Source organism: Emys orbicularis, chromosome 7 (assembly GCF_028017835.1).
Source record: "Emys orbicularis isolate rEmyOrb1 chromosome 7, rEmyOrb1.hap1, whole genome shotgun sequence".
In the NCBI taxonomy this organism is placed as follows: domain Eukaryota; kingdom Metazoa; phylum Chordata; order Testudines; family Emydidae; genus Emys; species Emys orbicularis.
The window spans coordinates 117,483,203-117,506,721 of record NC_088689.1 but is presented as its reverse complement, the minus strand read 5'-3'; the positions used below and the strand labels follow the sequence as shown (position 1 = coordinate 117,506,721).

The 23,519-nt window shown below is 41.0% G+C and overlaps 1 protein-coding gene across 1 annotated transcript in view; it reads left to right on the top strand.

The window, feature by feature from the left end:
- Positions 1-23,519, top strand: part of LOC135881964 (contactin-4) — a 346,117-nt gene that overhangs the window by 213,737 nt on the left and 108,861 nt on the right. The window contains exons 6-9 of the mRNA XM_065408738.1: positions 2,866-2,968; positions 4,109-4,293; positions 18,415-18,551; positions 20,119-20,248. Of these exons, the coding sequence (XP_065264810.1) occupies positions 2,866-2,968; positions 4,109-4,293; positions 18,415-18,551; positions 20,119-20,248 (555 nt within the window). The remainder of the gene's footprint in view (positions 1-2,865; positions 2,969-4,108; positions 4,294-18,414; positions 18,552-20,118; positions 20,249-23,519) is intronic.

Here is a 23,519-nt window from a genome sequence, read left to right as displayed (position 1 = left end):
AAAATGTGATGATTTTAAACTCTATGGAATCATTGAATTGAATATCTAATACATTGTTGTTTTGTTTACCTGGAGCGTCTGCAGGTATGGAGCCCCTCAGCTCCCTGTGGCCGCGGTTCGCCACTTCCCGCAGCTCCCATTGGCTGGGAATGGTGAACCGCGGCCACAGTGAGCTGAGGGGCTCCATGCCTGCAGACGTGCCAAGTAAACAAAACGTCTCAACCTGCCAGCAGCTTACCCTGACAGGCCGGGAGCCAAAGTTTTCCAGCCCCTGAAATATAGGGTCGGCTTATGAAAGGGTCATACAGTTTTTGCTATTTTTACCTATCCATTTTGGGGGGTGGGCTTATAAATGAACGGGCTAATGAACGAGTATATACGGTAACTAAAAGAGTTTGACTAAAATTAAGCATTCAAAGTATACAATTAAAACAAAAGAAATTAGTTTTCCCTCCCAATTTCCTCTTTTTATAATGAACACTGCCAGGGCTTCCCTGTTGGAAGGTTAACAATAGCACTAACATTCTGCAAAATGCTTCAGCCTGCTTTCTGCGCCTGTGGCTCAGTTTCTCACCACCCACACAGTGCTCAAGTGGCCTTTTGCACAGCAGCTGTCTTAATTGCCTGCCCTCCTGGAGTCTGACTGCAGCAACAGGGAACTTCTTGAGCATGCCCAAAACTACCACACCCAGTTCCAGGAACTTCTGGATGTGGAGAGCTATTTGTGCATCTGCCTAGCAACAATGACCCAGACACAACTCATTCCTTTCCTCCTCCACCACCACCACCCCAATAGATCTCTTAAAGGCATATCTCCTATTAGGCACATGGGTTACATTAGCACAGGGTCACTGAGAGTGCAGGACAGACCACCTCCCTGCTCTCAGTTCCAGTCCTCAACCCCGCCACAGGCCAGAGCTGCTGAGAGTTGCAATTACAGGAAAAGTCCAACTTCGTCCCTGTGGCTGTGGGCTGGATGGAGTGTGCTCGAACACTGTTTGGGTAGAGCTCATGCACAGTCTGGGAAGCACTAGGAGCTGTGAAAGGCTTGAGCATGCTCAATGCAGATAGAATCTTCAGAGGTTTTAGTGGCTAAAATCTAAGTCTTCAATGGAGCATGTGTGAATTCTGATTTTTCAAAGGTTTTCAAGTTGGCCAAATCTGGGCAGATTTTCATGGGGATTGCAAACAGCACATCCCTGATACAAAGGCCCATGCCCCTGCAAATTTCAAGTTTTTGCTCCAAAGCATGGTCATACTAGAGCTGTTCAAACAAAAGGTCAAACAAAATACACAGGTTTTTTAACATAAAAAACCTATGTATTTTTCTCTAGCCTTGTTTTTGGAAACAGACAATCCATTTTGGCTGACATTGTCAACAAACACAAAAAAATCATCCTGAGGCAGACACCCAGAATAGAAAATTTTAGTCCAAACAGTTGAAGTTTGGGCAAGTTTTAAGCAACTGAAAACAGGGTCTTATATTGGAAACTGTCAGGGAGCCTTAATAATGGACAGCACTATCAGACCCATCCATATTATAATCTCCAAAGGCTGAAAAGTATTGGGCCTAATAATTCAGACTGAAATGCCTAGGATAGTGACATTCACTTGTGAGTTCCCTGATACTTTTATGTGTCTTGTTGTTTTGGTAGTAAGTATTGTGTATTCGTATTGTTAACAAACATACTTTGTTCAGATGACTGATTTTATGTGGCAGCTGCTTTTTATATAATGTACAGACAATGCTCATTTGAAGCAAATGGATTGAAGGAAGGTAATGTAACCTGTTCTTGTATCAGAACAGATAATATATAGGTCAAGTAAAAGTGGATTTGATGTATGTCTTAGCCCACATACACACTTATCCTGGGCATTTTTGATATAAAACAATCCCACTGTGAAATGCAAAGCAAATAGCCTCTCTAGCTTCTTCTTGCTCTCATTAAACTTGCACCATGCAGTACTTTTTATAAAACAGTGACACACATGGCAATACAGCAGATAAGAAAAAAAGACCACCAGAACTACTTCAATACATTTGATTTACTCATCAGAATTAACTCTGTGGGAACCTATGCTGCCCAAATTCTGAATCAGTGTGTATTGGTAGCAGTCATTTTTCTTCATCAGGAGTGCTGTTCCCTATCCCCAAAACTGCAGGACTGCCCCCATTCTTGAACAGCAGTCCTGCATGGTGGGCCCCCAGAGAGAAACAGTTAAGATTTAAACTACGATCATCAATTAGTTTATAATCACTATCAGTGAAATTATATGTACCAGTTTTAAGACTCTGCAGTCAGTAGAAATGTGGCAATTTATCATAAATTTAATGGCTTTTTTATGTGCACAAATTTTTAAACACAATTTCATAAAAATCCTGCCATGATACATTATTTAATAAGGCAGTTAAAGATCAAGAAAGTACTAGTACAGTATACGATCTCTGAGCATCTAAATCCTTAATAGGAGCTCTGATTAGCCCCCAGTGCTTTTAAAACTTTTTCTAGAGGCTATTTGTTCCACATTACATTATTCAAAAGGTGGTGATCCTACTTTATTATCTCTTTCCTTATTTTACAAGATATCTGCAAAAGAACTAAATATTCAAAAGCAAAAAAGTAATGGAACCATGAAGAAATTTAATCTTAAACAGATGGAGGGGAGCTGTGATGCAGATTTTCTTCTGGCAGTAAATGGGAAGAGAGCCCACAGTACTCGGCTGTTAGAGACAGGCCCTGTTTTAAATGAGCAGATTAATTGGGCAAGTAATGATGTATAGAACAGCTCTGTGATAATGCAGGAATACTTGAGAATGTATTACAAAAATTCAGCCACACTTTAACATCTATGATGTGTTCACAGGGGTGATGGGTGAATATGAGCCAAAAATAGAAGTGCAGGTCCCAGAAACTGTTCCATCTGCAAAAGGAACAACTGTGAAACTGGAATGCTTTGCCTTGGGAAAGTAAGTTTTGGTTCATTATTATTACTTTAGCTTACACGGGTATAATAGTACTGTATATTAGAGTATGCTTTTTAAAATCACTAGCTTTATTTGTAGTATAGCTATTTGCTGATTTGTAGTATAGCTACATGCAAGAGATTTGTCTTAGATTAACCTGCCATAAAAAAATGTGATTGCTAAGGAGAAGAAAATAGACAATTTATTTGGTAAAGTTGCATCTAGGTATATTCTGTTACTAAGGTTCTTTTGGCACCTGAGAGGCTCTGAAAAGTGTCACATGTTGCAATTAACATACATTTTCAGCACATATACAATTAATATATGGGGCAGATGGGAAAGTGGAGTTGTTGACCCTTATTCATGGACTCCTGCTCAGCATGTGCATGATGGGCTAGCTGGTAAACCGATAAAAAAATAAATTATGCAATCAGTGACCAAACTACTCCAGTTCCTGGGCAGAGTATTCACCCTGTGGAGAGAGAAGTCATCGTATATGAAACAGATGGAACTGATCAGATAAACGGTTATCTTAATCAGGCCAATACTGTACCAATATGGGGCCCAAACCTGCTCCCTCTGAATTTCAGTGGGAGTTAAGCTTAGGCCCAGGGAGACATAAAATCAAAATGACAGCATTGTTCACTTTCCAAGAGAAGTATCAGGAACACACAATTGAGCTTTTGGTGATCAAATCAAAGAATTAAAATTAAGCTTGTGAAGTGCTTGTTGAAATGTTTTCAAGAGGGTAACCAGCTCTCACTTAGCAACATGCATAATATATCGAGATGGGTGGATGTGTGTGTGTAATCACCCTCTAGTGACTGGCCCAGAGAGAGAATAAAGAACCTATTATTGTAACCAGCTATTGAACATCCTCTTCACCTCAAGTGATACACACCTGTGTTTTTGGAGTCCTGATTCCCAAAGTCAGAAGGGGAGGTGGGGAGTGGCTTATCTAGAGACTGGTTCTGTTGCTTGCAGTTTGGATTCACTGCACAATATACTAAGTATATGAACAAAACTATTGCTTTTAGAGAAACAGAACTTCTACTGGTTCTACTTTTTAAAATATGAATTAATAACCCAGTAACAGGATGTAGCTTTTACTATGAGGCTCTTTTGTTTTATTCTTATTATCAGCCCAGTTCCTACTATTAGTTGGAGAAGAGCAGATGGTAAACAAATACCCAGGAAAGCCAGGAGACAAAAATCGAGTGGAGTTCTCGAAATCCCAAATTTTCAGCAGGAAGATGCTGGTCTATACGAGTGTGTGGCTGAAAACGTGAGAGGAAAGAACATGGCACGAGGGCAGCTTACATTTTATGGTAAACAGCGTGACAACTTTCCTGGTTTTTTTATTGCAGCACAAGCAATGTGTAGTAAACGTTTTGTCAGGATGTCATTGTTTTTTTATGTTTCTTAAATTATTTTGCCAGCAGTAGTGCTCAAAGAGCGCAATTTGAAATAAAATAAAATCTTTCTGAGTAGGGCATATTGATTGTGACTAAGAAGTGAGGGGAAATGAAAACATGCATTGTGGAAAGGAGACTGGCATGGTAACACACAGAAAGCAATTGTAAAGCAATTTATTTGCCTTTCCCTACAAATAGCTGCAAACCTAACACTCCTATGAGGCATTCTGGTTGTTATGATTTGTGATTTATTATGAGAGCTGTGTGCTGCCCTTCATTAATCATTGGTAATTGCTCTTAGCTGGTTAAGGGCTGTTTTTAGAAGGGGTTTTGGTGGTAACACTACACAGACTGAAAACTGTTGGTGATTAACCAAGTCAGTGCCTGACCAATCCTTCCCACTCCAAAGACTGTCTGTATCTGCTCTTCTTAGAGTCAAATCACAGGTATTGATCCAAGCACGATTTAAATGTAAAATTTCAAATGCATGGGCCTCCTATTAAGCTTGTATTGGTGCCTCTAATCTGAATAGAAGTGTCTGCAGATACATGATCATCTATTGGAAATTCAGCCCCAAATTGTGTCAGCCTTTAGGAAACGATCTGAGCTTGCAGTTGCAAAGTTTGAGCTGGTCTAAGTTACATTAGATTTACTCTTTTTGGATATGAGGGGGAATCATGTTGCGTTTTTTAAAGGTAAGAAAGCACTGGCTAATAATGTTCATGGTTTGGGATTTATTTTCATTTTGGTTATTTTTTTGGAACCTGCAGAATATACAAGTGTGCGCACCCATGCGTGCGCGTGCACACACACACACCCCAACACACACACCCACACACACCCCAGCAGACACACACATACACACACACAGAGTTGTCCTTGCTTTACACTCCCAACAGGCTTCAAAAGTCCCTGTGGCATAGTTACCACTGTATTTCCAGACACAGCTTCTTCTGGAGCACCTTGGTGTCGTCCACTGAGGGAACAGTTCAAGCGTGACCCAACGTTCTCTCTCCTGCACCTGTACTGAGCACAGTTATTCTTTAGAGTGCAGAGCTCTATCCGCCTGAGAGACTGGATTGAACTCTAGACCAAATCTATGTTCCCCACCAAGACAGTACAGCATGTCTGCACTGCACTGCTGGCACCTTTGTTAGATTATAAGAAGTAAGCATAATGAATTTGGTGACCTCAATCCAATTCCCAGTGGACAATTGTCCACATCACAAAAGCCACAACCACAATTGCTGTCAATTGTCATATTTATCAGCAGTCTTTGCAGAGAAGTTAAGGCTTTTACGGAATGATGGAGACTGAGCTACCCTCTTATCCCTAAAACCTGTTCCTCCAGGTCGGGGTTGAAGCACATTGCAGTGCCATGCTGAGAAGCTTGTTCTACTGCTGTCTGTGCTCCTATCTTTAAACTGGGTAAATAGAGGAATTCAGTCTCCAGAACTGTCCATCTGTTACCCGTGACCAGTGCTAATTCCACTTTTTATTTGAAAGATATTAAATTAAAATATTATCTTTTTTTTATCCTCACTAGTGTCATTTTGAGGCTGGCATAATCTGTCCAGTTTTCAAGGAGACCTTTTTTTTGGCAGCCATTTAATGTTGAAAATGTAGACCGTTTTCAAAACTTAGGCCCTGAAACTTGACCCTGAGTTTCATATGAAGGCTAAAAATTTCATCCTGAAAGCAACTTTGTGTAAATACTTCATATGAGTAGCTAATACTGAATGAAAGCATATTCCTTTAGTCCTTTTTCTTTTTAAAGCTGGGAAATGTTATATCTTTATGGAAATATAACTAAGGTTGTTACAGCTTTTCAAGTTGTTTCTAGTGGGTCAAAGGTTCACATCCTAAAAAGAGGAACACTCCAGAGTATTTGATATGGAAAATCAGACTTGTCACTTACTTGCAGCATTGCTCAGGGAAATGTTCTATCGCAATGCATGCCCTCAGAGATTAAAATCTGGCTCTAACAGTGTTACTCTTTTAAACTGAGTTATCTACTTCTGTGAATAGTGGAAAAAAAGAAAATGAAATTCAAATTTGCCTGCTTGCTGTAGATAACCCAGGCATTCCTCCTTTGTCAACCACTTTTGGTGCTTCAAAAAGTTGTCAGGAAAGACTGACTTTTGTTGTATTTCACTCTTGTATCAATGCTTATTCTTTTGTGTGAATTTTCCCCTTGCTAGCATATCAGTGACACCAAAGTTGTCTGGCATTCTCACTGCAGCAGGAAAGAATAATTAAACATGAAAGATGTATTCTTCCATAGAGTTCTGTGTTTTGAGACACTAAAATATGTTGTGCTGTTCTTTTCCAAAGGCATGTATTCCTGTTATCCAGCTGTCCTATTTCATTATTAGAAAATGGATCAAATTAATATAATTATAAGTACTTGTATTTCTCAACCAAAAGTACATGGCAAACCCTGACTTGAACATTGCTTTCCTTGTTATTTTTACCATAAGAGGCTATCATAACACACACAATGCCTAGCAGGTGTTTTGTGTCTGAGATTAACTCTTGAATACTAGTGAATTACATTTGGAAATGTACCTCTCTTTTTTAGCCCTTATGTATTGCTTATCCATACACCACCGTAACAGTCACAGGTATGTTGTACGGTATACCTGGCTTTACAATCTGCTCCCTATTGAGCTGAGAAAAAAAAGAGCTTTCATAACAAGATCTAGTTTGAACCTCTGCTACTGAAGAAGGTGTGCAAATTCCCTCTGCAATGCAGTGAGCCTTCAAACTTGAGCCTATTACCAGATCCAGGGCTCCCAGATGGTAGGAATGCATTATTGCCAAATGATTTGGACAGGCTCCTGGGCTTCTAGCTTCTGCTTTCTCATTGAACTGATTGAACTTGGAAGTAAGGTTCCTCAGAAGTCAGAGCAATATGTTTTGATCCAAAACATTTCTGAAGTATTCACTTTAACCTGACTTCTATTTTTAATCTGACCGCTCGTAAATTTTAAACTTGATAACCTTACATGAAGCAAAGATTTATATCTTATGCAGAGGTAAAAACCAAACACTTTTAGGGTTTTCCAAGGTGACTCTTCTGAGCTAATTCTGAGAGATGCTTTTCCTTTCACCAAGCTGGCATCAAGATAACTTTTTTATTTATTATTATTTTTTATTATTTGCCATGGCTCCTGGGAGCCCAGGTCATGAGCCAGGACCGCATTATACAAACACAGAACAAAAAGACAGTCTCTGTCCCAAAGAGCTTACAGACTAAATATAAAACAGGAGACAGCAAGTGGACACAGATTGATGGGAGAACACAAAGAAACAATGGTGTTGCCTTTTCAACTACTGTGATTAAAAACATTCCTAGGAAAAATGGGCCAATTACATTCCTGCTATAATTGTACTGAAATCAGTGAACCTGATTCTCCACTGTCTTGCACTTAGTGGGAGCAAAATGCTACCTCATCATAGCATTTTATACTCATGTTACGTTCGTATTGTAGAAGTGTAAATGACTAGAGCTGGGCATAATTTTTTAGCTGAAACTGTTTTCAACAAAAAACGCTCTTCAGTGACACTGAAACGTGCCCCAAGTTTGACAAATTGGGTCGAAAAAACAAAAAATATATGAAAAAGTCAGTGTTTTGTTTTTACATTTCTTAAAAGAAATGTTTCGAATTTTTGATTCAAAATGACTTTTTGTTTTAGAATGTATTATTTTTTAAAAAGTTAAAAACTGCTTAAAAAAAAAACAATATTTTTTCCATTTTTCTATTTGCTAAAGATTTCAGTTTTGCGTTGAGCTGAAACAATTTTTTTTATTTTTAAAATTGCCAGCAAATTTAAAAATCAGTTATTAGCAAGCTCTATAAATGACAGAAGTCTAAGTATATTACACCAATGCTATTGCCTTTGGTGGATACAGATAATAGTGCTGATGTAATATACTTAGACTTCCACATCGCATGACATTTTGATTAAAAAACTAGACACAGCTCCAGTTGAGGCTTCACTAGTGCTGAGTAGAGAAGAACAATAACTTCCCATGTTTTTGATATGACTCTCCTATTAATACACTGCAGCTTGAGATTTCTCTTTTTTGGCACTGCATCACATTGTTGGCTCATATTCAAGTTACATGTGATCCACTGTAACCCCCAGATCTTTTTCTACAGTACTATCACTTAGTGAATTATTCCCCATTTTGTATTTCTGACCAGTTCTCCATGTTATCAAGGTCATTTTGAATTCTAATCCTGTCCTCCAAAGTGCTTGCAATCCTGCCCACTTGGTGCCATCCACAAATTTTGTAAGCATTCTCTTTACTCCATTACCCAAGTCATTAATGAATATATTGAGGAGTACAGCACCCTGGACAGAACCTCGAGGAAACCTACTGGATAGATCCTCCTAGTTTGACAGTAAACTATTGGTAACTACTCTTTGAATCTTTGATTCAAGGAGCTGAATCTATTTAACTTAACAAAGGTAAGGTTAGGGGGTGAATATCAAATATTTGTAATTACCTACAAATATTTGATAATGGGCTCTTCAGTCTATCAGACAAAGTTATTACACAATCCGATGTCTGGAAGTTGAAGTTAGTCAATTTCCGACTAGTTATAAGGTGTAATATTTTAACAGTGAGGGTAATTAACCATTGGAACGATTTACTAAGAGTCATGATGGATGCTTTATCACTAGCAATCTTAAAATGAAGATTGAATGTTTTTTTAAATCAGATACTCTAGTTCAAAGGGAAGTATTTGGGGGAAGTTCTATGGCCTATGTTACGCGAGAGGTCAGACTAGATATCACAGTGGTCACTTCTGGCCTTGGAATCTATGAAGCTATGACTATTCAAGGTGCAAAACACATTTTCAGCTCTGATTTTTACTTCCACACTGTGGTGTAGTCCTGAATGGACAATTATGAGGATGCCCCCGCCAGTATGACCTCAGATGCATGTTGTGTGATGGACACCATTTTGCTCTGCATCCTCCATGTAGTTGGAGGTCACGCTGTGTGGAGGACGCTATTTTGAGAACAAAACGTCATCCTCCACATGGCAAACATCCCAGTAAGCTATTCCAGTGTGAACTGGCCCCACTACAGTGCTCCATGCCAGCTAAGCAAATGCACTCAGCTTTGCCATGCACCCTCTTTTACAAGTCCCATGTAAAACAAGTTTTCACTGATAGCAAATAATGTAAAGTATACAAAACAAATGGCTACATGATGTCTTTAAAAGGCCTTTTGCAAGTGAAATCAACTTTCAAAAGTGCCAACTCCCATTTTAAAAAAAGTGATGTAAGCACTTGAGCACCTAAACCCTATTGACGTTTAATGAGACTAAGTGTTTTTTGAAAATTTTACCCAAAAGTGACTTAAGAGTCCCATTTTCAAAAGTGAATTAGGCATTTCAGAGCCTAAATCTCTTTAAAAGTCAATGTCTAGAGTGGATACTGCTTGCCAGTCAGCTACAGTGGGAACCACATTGACACATACTCAAAGAAAAAATAACAGTTACCCTACAGTGGTTCTTTGAGATTGTAATGGTGGCTTACCTCATGGGCTGGTGAGGCTGGGGATAAGCCAATCTCCATTACAGAATGATCTCCACCTGAGAGGAATCAGGTAATTCCAGTACAAAAAGGAGCGGGAGGTTGCAGTGAAGGTGGGAACCCTTGGAAACTCTGGGTATATTTGTACACACTGCAGGGAACAGCAAGTCTCTGAGTCAGCAGGGGAAAGCTCAAGAAGCAAGAGACAGTGCAGAAAGCTCTTGAGGCAAAGAGGCCTGAGAGAGACCCTGTCCAAGCGGGGGAGGGACTGCAAAGGCCCAGCTGGGAAGACCTGTGAAGGAGGACAATTTCTAGGCAGGAGATGCTGCAGGAGAAGCAGAAAGGCAGTCCCTCGGGGAGCTGGGTTTGTGCCCAACTGAAAGTGGGATGAAGACTGTGTGTGAGTTTGTGTTCTATGTTTGAAAGTGTTATTTTGATACTGAACTGGGTTTGAGGCCCAGAGGGCCAGTATGCACCTGAGAACTCAATAAATAGGATCCTAAGAGGGGATTATTTGAACTACCTTTAAACTGAGTTTTTAAAGGCTCTCAAAGAGAGTAGGAAGCTGAGGCAGGGTGCTGTAGAGCAACCTCTGGCCACTGGGGGTGCTTGGGTTACAGAGATTGTTGTCAGTGCAGATCCCATGATCACCCTCCATCCCCACTTTTCAGTGTTCTCAGTGACATGGGCTTTGGATTGTGAGGGATCTGACGGACCTGCACCACCCTTTATGCCCTCATATGGGAGCGCTGGGAGGCTTGGGGCATATAGGTGACCCTGTTGGTAAAAAGACTCCAATTTTGTGAGCATAAGATGCATGCACTCCTATAATGGAATCCACGCTGATGACATCATGAATAGCCACAGTTATTGTAGGGTAAGAAACTGTTCTTTATAGACTGCCCCTTTCTCAAAGAACTTACAAATGAAAGCCATGATCCTGCAAACCCTTATGTGTATCCTTAACTTAAGCACATGTGTAGGCCTATTAACTTCAGTGTGAATAAAGTGAAGTTAATTTAAGTAAATGCTTGCAAGTTTGGGGGCGTGAATGTGCATGACTGACAAAGGGAGTATTAAGCTATGTCTACGGTAGAGCAGGGCCGGCTCCAGGCACCAGCCTTCCAAGCAGGTGCTTGGGGCGGCAATCTGCAAGGGGCGGCAGTCCGTGTGTTTTTGCCCCCAAGCAGCACGCCGAATTGCCGCCGCGGGCAGCGGGGGCAGTCCATGCGCTGTTAGGGTGGCACGCGCGTTTCCGCGGCGGGGGCAATTCGGCGGCAGCTTCTATGTTCAGCTGCCCCCGGCTGAAGACAGAAGCTGCCGCCGAATTGCCGCCACCGCGGAAATGTGCGTGCCGCCCTAACGGCACACTGACTGCCCCCGCCGTCCACGGCGGCAATTCGGCGCGCTGCTTGGGGCGGCAAAAACAGTAGAGCCAGCCCTGCGGTAGAGACCTCACAGCGGCATGGCTGTACTGATGCCACTGCGCTGCTGTAAGATCTCCCATTTTAGCCACTCTATGCCGACGGGAGAGAGCTCTCCCGGTGACATAATTAAACCGTCCCCAAAGAGTGACAGTAGCTATGCTAGTGGGAGAGCGTCTCCCGCCAACATAACGCTGTTCACACCAGCGCTTCTGTCGGTGTAACTTACGTCACTCAGAGGGGTGGGTTTTTTACACACCTGAGGGACAAAAGTTATACCCACAAAAGTGCTAGTGTAGACATAGCCTTACTATCCTAATTATACAGATGGGGACCTGAGGAGCAGAGAGATTAATTGGTTTGCCCAATGTCATTGGGAAAGTTGGTGGCAAAGCTGGGAAGTGACCCCAACTCTCCTGAATGCCAGTATAGTTCCTTAATCCCAAAACCATCCTTCCTCTCTGAGTTTCTTGACTCTGCTGTCAAACTTGCTAGAGCAATGGAGGCTGAGTTTTGGAAACCTTAAAAAAAAAAAAGCATATAAAGTATTCAAATGTCTAAACAAAATAGGGCACTACTAACCAAATAGTAACGGAAAAGTTCCAATAGAGAATACTTTCTACAAACTCATTTATTTCTATATAGTATCTATTTCTACAGTACATGAGCACACCAAACAAATCTTTAGACAAGAAAACCAGGTCAGGCTGAAGGGACATTCAAGGAGTTGCTTAGTTTATATCTCCCTTGAGATAGTGTTCCCTGCAGAGCACTTCCCTGATAAACAAAGATGGGGGAAAACATTAAGGTAGGCATCATGATTTCTAAAAATAGCAGAGTAGAGAAGAGACAGCACTCTTCTGTAATGAATTGCATTTATTTATTTATTTATTTTGTAATAAATACTTAATTGGGACGGTCCATTCAGAGTAAATAACCGTCCAATTCAGGCCCTAATCCTGCAAAGAATTGTGAATGCTTATCTTTACACACATGAGTAATCCTATTGTAATCCGAAGGCGGCTGATTCTCATTTATGCTAAGGCCACTTTATACCATTCTGGCAATGTAAAGCAGCCTTAAATGTAAATTATATTATTCCTGCTTCTAGGTCCCTTTTACACTGCCAGAGAGGTGTACTGAGAACCAGGATCAAGAAGTCTTTGTAGGGCTGGGGCTTGAAATCATAGGCTATTTTTTTAAATTCCAAAAAGACTTGAGGTGAAATAAAATACTGTTCAACTAAAATACAATAAAATCAGTATGATCCTTCGTATAGTTTATTAGTTAAAAATAAGAGTTTCAATGATGATCATAAGACCTTCCAACTTCCCACAGTCTCTTGCAGTATCTGCAGTCTGTTGCATAAGTGAGTGAATAGCAAAAACTTCACGCATACTGCTTCCCTTTATAAATGTATACTGAGTCTGCAACACATGATTATCGGTGCCATTACAAAAGGCAAAAAAAGAAAATACATAATTGTACAAAATGTTTTATGAAAGAGGAAATAGGCTGGTATAACTAGGCAACATAATGTCAAATGAAATTCAACATAGATAAATATAGTGTAAGGCACATTGGAAGGACCAATTCAAATAGTTGTTTTTAACTGTTCTTTTGTTAACTCCTTCAAGTTCTTCTTCTACTACTTCTGTGATATTATAGTATTGACCAAAGGCCCCCGTCAGGATTGTGCTGGTGCTGTACAAACAGAGTAAAGACAATCCCTTCCCAGAATGTGTTACTTTCTCCAGACACAAACAGGTGAAGGATAGAATGATGAGGATACAGTAGTCAAGCCAATGAACCTGCTGAAGTTGCACAGCTTTGTTAGATGAATGGATTATCATTTGTTTTTTATTGAGGGTAGAGAAAAGGAAACAGCTTGTCACCTGCTTCCACATGGTCACTAAGAATTCTAACAGATTAGGGATGTATGAATTAGTGAGACTGCGTTCATCTTTGTCCCAATATAACATGTGTGCTTAATTGTCCCTCATAGGGGGCAAACATAATTCACTGTGTAAATGCTTCAGAACAAAAAAATGCTTTATTGTTAATTATTTTGTTCAGCTGTTTTAGTTAGTACTAGTGTTTGGCTCTCTGGTCTGATTCCCAGGTTCACTTTCAGCGTCTTCATAAAGGATAGATACAACAATAGGCAGTCTTCTAGCCCTTCAATAGAGTATCTGCTGTTAATGATGAATTACACAGCCTGGGCCAGGTCCTCTGCTGCTATAAATTGCCTTAGCTCCACTGAAGTCTATATACAGCAATTGTGAATCTAACAATATGTGTATTAGTTGCTCTTTTGCTCCAGACACATCTTTGCTAGTTTTGTCTATTTCATCTTCAAACTTGCTTTTAACCCTTTTAGTGCAGGATTTCAGGTCCAGCCTTAGCTGGGTCTCCTTTTTGGCAATTTGTGCAATAATTGCAATACAGCTTAGGCTATTTCGACATATAAGTGCCAGACTATATTTGCACTTATTTGGGTTAGGGTGGCCAGGTGCCTGGATTTTGACCAGAAAGTCTGGTCGAAAAGGGGACCTGACAGTGTCCGGTCAGCTCTACTGACAGAACACCCAGAGTCCAGTTACCGTGGGCGGGAGAGGCAGGGTGGCGCTGGGTCATCACCCACTCCGCCAGGGCCTCCTCCTACCTGCGTCAGGCAGCTGCAGCTCCCAACCCCGGCAAAGCAGGCAAGTCCCTCCTGACCCAGGTGGGGGGGGGGGTGGGAGGGGAAAAGCAGTGAGCGAGGAGAAGGAGGGGGAAAGAGGCATGGATAGGAGTGGAGCCTTGGGGGAAGAGCCCGGGCAGGGACAGGGCCTTGGAGGAAGAGGCGGGGCAGGGGTGGGGACTCATGGGGAAGAGGGAGGTTCTCGCACTCCTACTGGAGTGGCTGGTTTTTAAAATTACCAAATTGGCAACCCTAATCTGAGTATAGTTACTCACTTAGCTCTCTAAATGTCCTAAACTACACCTTTAAACCTTTGAATGTGGTAAAAGGTGAGCAGGGCTTTGGAAATGTGTCCCTTAATCTCCACTTTACATTGTACCTGCCAGAGACTGAGATCCAGGCCCTGATTCCATCACTTGAGATGGATTTCTTTTCTTTAAAGAATACTCGTATCCATCCAGTCAACCATTTTTGTATTTTTTTCTTGCCTTTTTTTCCTTTCTCTCATAGATGTGACATATGCCAATTTCTTGTGATGTTAATATAATTCTTAAATTAGCTTCCATGCTGCTTTTATGATTTCTAATGACCTAGTTTTTCCCTTCAGGAGTTTTCAGGGGTCTGGAAGAAGCTCTACTAACAAAGGAACAGCTTTTTCAATATAGCTGCCTTTAAACTAGCAGCTGTTGCCAGCACAGGCATGTCAGTCACAAATCGCACCTCTTCACACCCCAGACCTACATAGCTATGGCGTTAAAAGTTTGTAGTGTACACCTGGCCTTACACCCTTATTCTATTTTTTTAAAATTAGCCTGCTTGAAGCTTTGTATCACTTTACTGCTTCTTTGTATGACCCCCAATGGGAGGATGTCAAAATTTCATTATATTATGGCAGCTGGTACTGGTGGCTCAAACACACCTAGTTCATGAACCAGCCCCGGCGTTTTACATAAGACTAAATTAGGAGAATGTCTTGTATTCTCTAGACCAAGTGGTTCAATGGAGAGTTTGACCTAATTAGGAATGTCTCCCAAAGAGAAGCACAGAACTGCATTCCTGTGAAACAATGGGCCCTGCTGTTGTCACTGAGATTTATTATTGACCTACTAAGCTTTCACTATAGCTGTCTGCATCATAAATAGCATTAGGATAAAAAGTTTAACCAGTTCACATAACTAGAATGGATGAACACTGGAGTATGGTTCAAGTCTGTGGCTCACAGGTGCTGCACAAGAGATTGAAATAAATAGCTTCTGTAGCTGCTTGGATCATTTCCAGCATCAGAAGTGTGAGTCAAGATGCAATTACTTGCATTAAGATTTAAGATTTGGTAACCTGAATAAAATAAAGAATGGAACGTTCTAAAAGTAGGGATCTGATTTCTCCTTCCAGTTAATAAACACTGGCTCAGTCCTTCAATCCAGGACTGGACAGGCAAAAAGCTGCCATTTGCATGTGTGAAATCTTTGCTTATGCAAGGAATGTAAGATTGATAGCCACAAAAGGAAAAAGAAAGATCTAAAATCTCACCTATTATAGAATATGAGTTCTTATATTTCACCTGAGACATTTATATGTGACATTCCAATATAACTATGCCACAGAGCACACTGTACAGATGATGTCGATTTTCTTCATAATGTGAGAGCTGCTTTTGATTATTTTGTCTATTTTTTAAAAAGAGCAACTTGTTTTATTGGGAAATGGGAAATGAACAAAACAAAAAGGAGGTTTTTATAGAGCACCTTTCATAACAAAGGGTATCCTAAGGTTTTCTTCAAAGTTATGAGTTAGATGCTAACAGTAATAGTAGCCATGTAAACAAATTGTGCAGTCAGCTGTAACTTGTAAATAGCATTAAATCTTGGAACCTGTTGCACTGAAAGAAGGAATGTATGCTGGAACTCATTACTTCATGTCTTATTCAATACAGTGCTAAACAGTTGCCACCCATCTTGCTATGTTTTACGGCCTCCCCTTTTTATGTCTCTTGGGATGCATGTTATGAACAAGCCTTAAGTCACAGGTGGGCAAACTACAGCCCGCGGGCCACATCTGGCCTGCAGGACCCTGCTGTCTGGCCCCTGAACTCCTGGCCTGGGAGGCTAGCCCCCGGCCCCTCTCTTGCTGTCTCCCCTGCCCCGCAGCCTCAGCTTGCCCCGCCGCAATCCTCTGGGTGGCGGGGATGCCTGACCTGGTGCTCTGAGCTGCGCGGTGGCGTGGCTGGCTCCAGCCAGGCGACACGGCTGCCTGTCCTGGTGCTCTGGGCAGTGCGGCTGTAGAGCCGTCAGCCACCAGTGCTCCAGGCAGCGCGGTAAGGGGGCAGGGAGCGGGGGGGGGGTTGGATAGAGGGCAAGAGAGTTTGGGGTGGTCAGGGGGCGGGGGTATGGATAGGGGTTGGTCAGAGGGGGGTTGAATGGGGGCGCAGGGGTCCCGGGGGGCAGTCAGGAAGGAGAGGGGGGGTTGGATGGGGTGGCGGAGGGCAGTCAGGGGCAAGGGTTCTGGCAGAGGTCAGGGAGAAGGGGTGGTTGGATGGGGCAGGGGTCCTGGGGGGAGTCCATCGGGGGCAAGAAGCAGGGGGGGTCGGATAGGGGGCGGGGGCCGGGCCACGCCTGGCTGTTTGGAGAAGCACAGCCTAACCGGCCCTCCATACAATTTCAAAAACCTGATGTGGCCCTCAGGCCAAAAACTTTTCCCGCCCCGCCTTAAGTATAACAGTAGGAAAGGTGGGAAGGGGTAAACCTTGTCCACCTCTCCATTTTTGGTTGTGAGGCCTGTTTAAATTCTACATTAACATTGTTTCACCATATTAAGTTTGTCTTTCTGCTTTTGTAATCCCCACTGAGTATTTCTGTGGTGTATTTAAGATTCTATGCAAATTTCTGTGTTTTTCCCCTTTGGTTTGTTGTTTGTTGTTTATAGACACAGTGGGAGGGGAAATATTCAATGTGGCATATGTGGAATTAGGTGCATATCTGTCATGAACAGCAACATCAGTTGTGACTAATTCCCCAGACAGAACATTAAAAAAGTATCCCAGTTCTTTGAGGTTTCTTGGGTCTATCAGCAGGAACATATAAAGACAGACACAGCGGTATTTAAAGTGTAGTGATGTCAACTTTCCATTCGACTTAACGTTTGGTGTTTGTTATCAAGTTTGTTTTTTTCATCTAGTCTGTCAAACCTTTCTCTGATCCCTCATTTCAGTCTAAACGGGATTTATAAAGCCGTTGTCTTTTGTTTGAGAAATCCTAATGGTTTTATCTGATTATCGAGGGAAAGTATAGAAAAATATTATCCAGGTTCTTGGAGACCTCTGCTGGTAATATTTTTTTTTAAATTCTTTCAGGTTGTGTTTGTTATTTTAAAATAGGGCAAATCTATCTTTAAGAAAAACCTGAAACACATCTGATTTTAGTAGAGTCCTGAAGCTCAGGCTGAGTTTTTTTGAAAGGGTCACTGGGGTTTTGTGCAGTGAACTAGAGACAAACTTGCGCCAATGTGACTTTGTGGGGATAACATAAACTCAGTTTTTTTTCAAGATTTCAGCAAAACTTGAGAGTTACAGCAGAAATTTGCTCTCAGTTTTGAGTATGGATAATCTCAGGGTGTGAAAACATACCTGACACAAAACTAGAAAAAGGTTTATACAGACACCTGCGAACGACAAACGCCAGTTTTCACAGAGATCTATTTAGAAGATTAAGTATGTGAAGTCAGTACTTTGAAAGCTACTATTTTAAGGTCCCAATCCTCTGAACCCTTATTGACATGAGATGCCTTTTTCTGCACATGTATCCTTTATTCACATGAGTAGCTCAGGTTTTGCAGGATCTGTCCCTAAATTAGCAAGGGGCCAAGATGTGGTATTAGGATCTGCAATTAAATCTAAATACCAACTATCCAAAATTTGAATTTAGGCCCATTACAGAAGCATGACTGAGTACAATGCTTGAATGTAGATCCTAACATTCCCAAAGCTTAAAGGGTTTTGATCAAGAGCTGCAATCCAGCACGCCACTTAGGCCCAGTTCGTGAAAACATCAGGAAAGCACTATCTTCAAGCATGCCAGGAGTCCCGTTTATTTCAACGGCACTTCTCATGAGCTGAAGTACTTCATTTCTGAAGATGTGATTTTTTTTTATTAAATACTTATATTAAAAATAAAAGTTGGGAAACTAGGTCCTGATCCTGTTCCCATGGACTTCAAAAGAAGCAGAATTGGACCCCTAGGGAAAAAATCGTCAAAGCGAATCCAATGGTATTAAATATGTGATTCTTTGAGGAAAGCTATTTGGGGGGTTTGCTGGCATCTAGAAAATAGACTCTCGTTTACAAACATGGTTTTATTCATTACTTTCTGCATTGCAGCACCACCTAACTGGATTCAGAAAATAAGTGATGCGCACAAAGCTATAGAAGAAAGCATCTTTTGGGAGTGTAAAGCAAATGGGAGACCAAAGCCTTCATACAGCTGGCTAAAGGATGGTGAACCATTGATACCTCGGGTAAGAACATTGCTGAAGTCTAATGCCTGTGTTCTTTGAACGAGGTGGCCTTTTGCAGAATGTTCTATATGGATTCTGCTGATTTGGCAGCTTTTTCATGTCTGCATAGTTCACTGCCTTTGAAATAGAAGTGAAAACAGTGATGGAGCCTTAAAATTCAAGCTAGAGCATATTTTCTACCCTCGTGAGTCAATGCCATTGTATGACATTGAGTTCCTGTATTGAAGAAAAATAGTCCTTTACTTTCTGTAGGATGATGAGGAAGGCTTCAGGACAGGTTCAGAAGAGATTTATATTAGGGCAAACAGGTTACATGAAACAATTATACTTTTACAAGTATCTATAGCTCTGTGGAAAGAGTAATTCATAATACTAATCTGATGGTCGAGAGGCCTAGTAAAATCAGGTACCGTGGGGTTTTAGGACATAAAATGATTTTCATTCGATAGTTTTCAGCTGAACTTCAAATGTTAATGAAACTTTGGCATTTCCTCCAGTCTCTAAACAATAATCCAATTCCTCTTGTTCAGATTTGTTCCTGTACAGGCAACCAGAGACTTGACCTGCCATTAGCAGTGCCATGAAGAACTGCCTACAGATTAGCAATCCATAGAAGTGTGGGATAAAGCTCACTCTCCCCCTGCCCCACTCCTTCTCTCACTAGAGGGCAACTTTGAGTCCTAGGATTGTCTCAATTAGACAGCAAAACTAAAGCAAATTACTAAAGGGTTATCAGGGTAGCCTGCACTTTTCTCCCTCTACTTAATGTGAAAGGACATGGCTGCCTAGATTTGATCAAGTTCTAATAAAGATTGCACAAACATTAAATTGCCACCCTGCAGCCAAGTAGAAAGCCAATAGCTCTTTATATTCCTTATTTTTTTAAAATGGCAGAACTCCCAGGGGGGGAGGGAACATTTTGCTGTACTTATTAAAATTGATAACATGAGTTCCATATCCTTAGGCTGACAAATGATACCATAGTCTTTTGTTCCACACGCTAATTTTACTTCATGCTGGTCACTAGCAGATGGTCTTGTTCTTAAATCACGTTAGTGGCAGAAATAAAGTAAAGGATCATTAAATTATTAACATCTACATTTTCCCCCCAGTAAACTGCAGCTGATTTTAAATGTTTCTCCCTGCACCACCTAAGATGATTATTATTCCTATTAACCTTCAGAGGGCTACAGGCTAATAACTCAACTGTTTTAAATGCTCTCAAGAATGTATTTGACCATGATACACTACCTTAAAACAGAAGTGCATTTTTAGATTCGAGTTTATCTCTTTGAAGGGGATATTAATCTGAATGGTTTAGGTATTAAATCAATGAGAACTCAAGGGAGAGTCCTCCAATTTAAATTGCATTTACCAACTACGGTATTGGTTTTTCCATTTAACGTCTAACCTGATATAAATTTAGTTGACAGACAAATAGATTGTAGCATGTAAATTGTTCATATTACTATTTTTTTCTTGTCCCCTGTGATATAAGATATGACACAGCTGCTGTAACATATAAATTCTAAGGTGGGGTTTCCTTATTTGTTTTGTTGTTCTACAGGACAGAATTCAGATAGAACATGGAGCACTTACAATAACAAATGTGAATCTGTCAGATGCAGGCATGTATCAGTGTGTAGCAGAAAACAGACATGGAGTCATTTTCACCAGTGCGGAGTTGAGTGTAATTGGTGAGTTTCCTTTCCTAAAAACCGAAAATCTCTTGTAACCTATACCAATGTTGTGAAGCTTAAATGTCTCTGCCAAGAGTACATCACTATACCTCCGGCACCAAGGAAACAAGTATACTAAATATTATTGAGGCAGGTGGAGATACACGGAATAAAGAATTCCGCATATCACGCTATCTTGTTGTTAATACAGGTACCTGAGCATGGAAAGTTGGTGGCGTACCACACACCTCTTGGTGTTTAGAAGCCCCTATATCAGCCTTTTAACAAGACAGTAGGAACCAGTGATAGTGCAGTTGGGACTTGATCCATGTTGAACTCAGTAAATCTGTCTATTGAATACAGAGTCTGAATTGAATCCTCTTTAGGAAACGTTGCAAAACTTTCCTCTTTGAATAGCCTTTTCACCCTAAGAATGACACTCACAACGCTGACACCCTCTTCAACCCCTAAATCCCTAAAAGACCTCTACCTTAAGCAGAGTTTTGACACCACAAAAAGGGAAGTGCCGGAGACTCCGTAACATCCCATAGGGACTTCATTATTGCTACTGATTTTATGTGGAAAGCAGTATAAAACCCTAAGACAGAGAGACAGACTGACTTCAGTGGGTCATGCCCATGTTATATATCCATATTTGTGATCATAATGACAGCTATAAATTGTGTCAATGTATTGCAATAGTAAAACTGCAGTTCTTCCTATATATCTGCTTATAGTCAAATTGTTCTATGACTACACGACAAGAGGGTTCCATTGTATGCATTTTTCTTTTGCAACAGTCTACTATGAGTACGTGCTGAGCAGTTCATTTGTCAAGTGATTGTCAATCCACACATGGGAATTTAAAAAGTGTTAAGTATCAGGGGGTAGCCGTGTTAGTCTGTATCTACAAAAACAACAAGGAGTCTGGTGGCACCTTAAAGACGTGAGGTTTTTACCCACGAAAGCTTATGCCCAAATAAATCTGTTAGTCTTTAAGGTGCCACCAGACTCCTTGTTGTTTTTAAAAAGTGTTATGCACTCTGAGGCCCACTCAGCAAGTAAACACTTTGGGGCTGGTATATTGGCCTCTATTGCACTGGAGTACATTAAGAGTAACTCACTAGTTACACCTGGTAAAATTGGTGTAAGCAAGAAGAAAATCAGGGTCAATTTGTGTAGCACTAGAGCAAGTCCAGAATGGAGAGACAGGCTGTTTGCTGGTCTTGCATATTGTACAATTCCGTTTAACTCGGGGTTTTGGCTATCCCTTCATACCATAAGATAAAAAGAGTTTCAGATAATGAGGAGCCAACCAGACAGTTTTACAAGGATCCATGGACTGAGCCTCAGACCATCACTTTGAACTAGAAATCTTGTCTCCTTATCTTATCTGCAGAGGGGGAAGCTGGAGCACAGAGAGACTAATTCTGATTCTCCTCTCACTTATTCTGGTGAGAATCAGGAGTAGCCCCACAGTATTCATTGGCAGCATAAAACTGGTGTGAGATCAGAATCAAACCTAAAGGGATTTCCAGGAGGTGTATGTCAGAGTCAGGGATAGAACTCATGTCTCCAGACTCCTAGTTCTGCACTGAATTAGAAAGCTGCCCTTCCTTCCTTCCTTCAGCATAAGCTTGCGAGTAGCTAATTTGCTCGCTTACAATGCTGGGAAGGTTCTTTCCATCAGAGAGAAAAGAGGGAACCAATAAAGAGGTCAGATTACTTGCAGCATTTCCAAGGGGAAGCTAGAGTTTCTGATTTAAACAATCTAGTTTTAGGAGTTTTCAAAGAGAATGTTCAGTACCATTGTTTGCTTTGTCCTTAAGAACAAGGCACGAGGTGTGTTCTGCACATCACATTTCAATGTAGGTCGTCCTTTTATCAACCTGAGAGATGCCTACATAGAAAAAAACATTTTCATCTAGAAGTTTGCTGCTCGAGGAAAGTACAATCGTGTTCAACAAATTAGGCTTCACAGTGATAAGATTTATTGGGCATGTTGCCTACTGTATAAAAGAAATCCAGATAAACCACTGATGCTTTTCCAGTCTATTCAGAACTGTTATACAAATGAGCCTTGTAAGGTAGGCAGAACCTAGCATGAGATAAAGACCCAGATTCTTCACTGCATTCAGGCTGCTCTTGGTATAGGGGGCAGGTCCAGCACTTACCTGTGCCCTAATAATCTCTGGATGGTAGAATGGCCTCTTGGAGCTGTTGGCAGCTGATGTCATTTAGAGTAGCCCTGAGACTGCTCTCTCATTCCTGTGGTCTGGACCAACTCACAACAGCCCTAAGATCAGGAGTACAAAAACATGGCTGAAAGTCACTTTTACTTTTCCAGTGTTTGGCTGCAGCTGAGGCTCTAGGCCAGTATATTGTGGAGTTGGTGGGTGATCCTAACAATAGCCCCCAGAGAACACAGAGAGGAAAGAGTATAGTGCAATAGCTTCCCATATCCACACAGGAAACCGGGATGGATTTTAGATGGCTTTTACCCTGATACTTCATCTCTAAGAAAACCCAACTCTTCAAGGTCAGCATCTCTTAAAGCAGCAAACAAAATCCCTGTTTCTCTATTCTGTCTGCCTCTTCAATAAATCCCTGTGCTAGTATGACACTCTGCCTGTCTGACAGCAGTCCTATTCTGCATTATACCCCATTTCATCAGGGCCTGTGCAAAAATGTAATGGGTAAGCAAGGAGTGCCTGGGGTCTTTACATATAGTGTTTTCCATCTTCATCAAGCTCAAATGTAGAACAAGTCTAAGAGAACTTGCATAACTAGCAAGGACCTTAAAGAGTTAGTCTTAAAAACCTGCAGATCGAGATAAGGATACGGTTAATTCTATATTTGCTTTGTTCACATTAAGGTTGCAATGACTCTGTGCTGTTGAGGAACTGATCCTTCTTCTATATTAAGACCAGTTCTTTGTTCCAAATAAATGCTTGAAATAAAAGAACTAGTAGAATACCGAAAAACCTGCTTTACAAATATATTGGTAAATCCAAGACCTGAGTTCAATTTTCTGTGATTCCTAGGGTTATGTTATCTGTTCACAAATATTTAGGCTGTTGCTGAGTATTCAGTATCTTATATGTAAATCATAGTAGGCTCTGTGTGGTTCCCCCCCCTCCCCCCACACACACACAGAAAATGACAAGAATGATGATTCTGCAATAAATGTGGTGTTCATTATTTTCCAGTTTAAAAAGTTACAGCCATCTCATACCATCGGGGAGCAAAAACAATAGTCCTGTGTGACTCAGGCTACTATACATAGAAC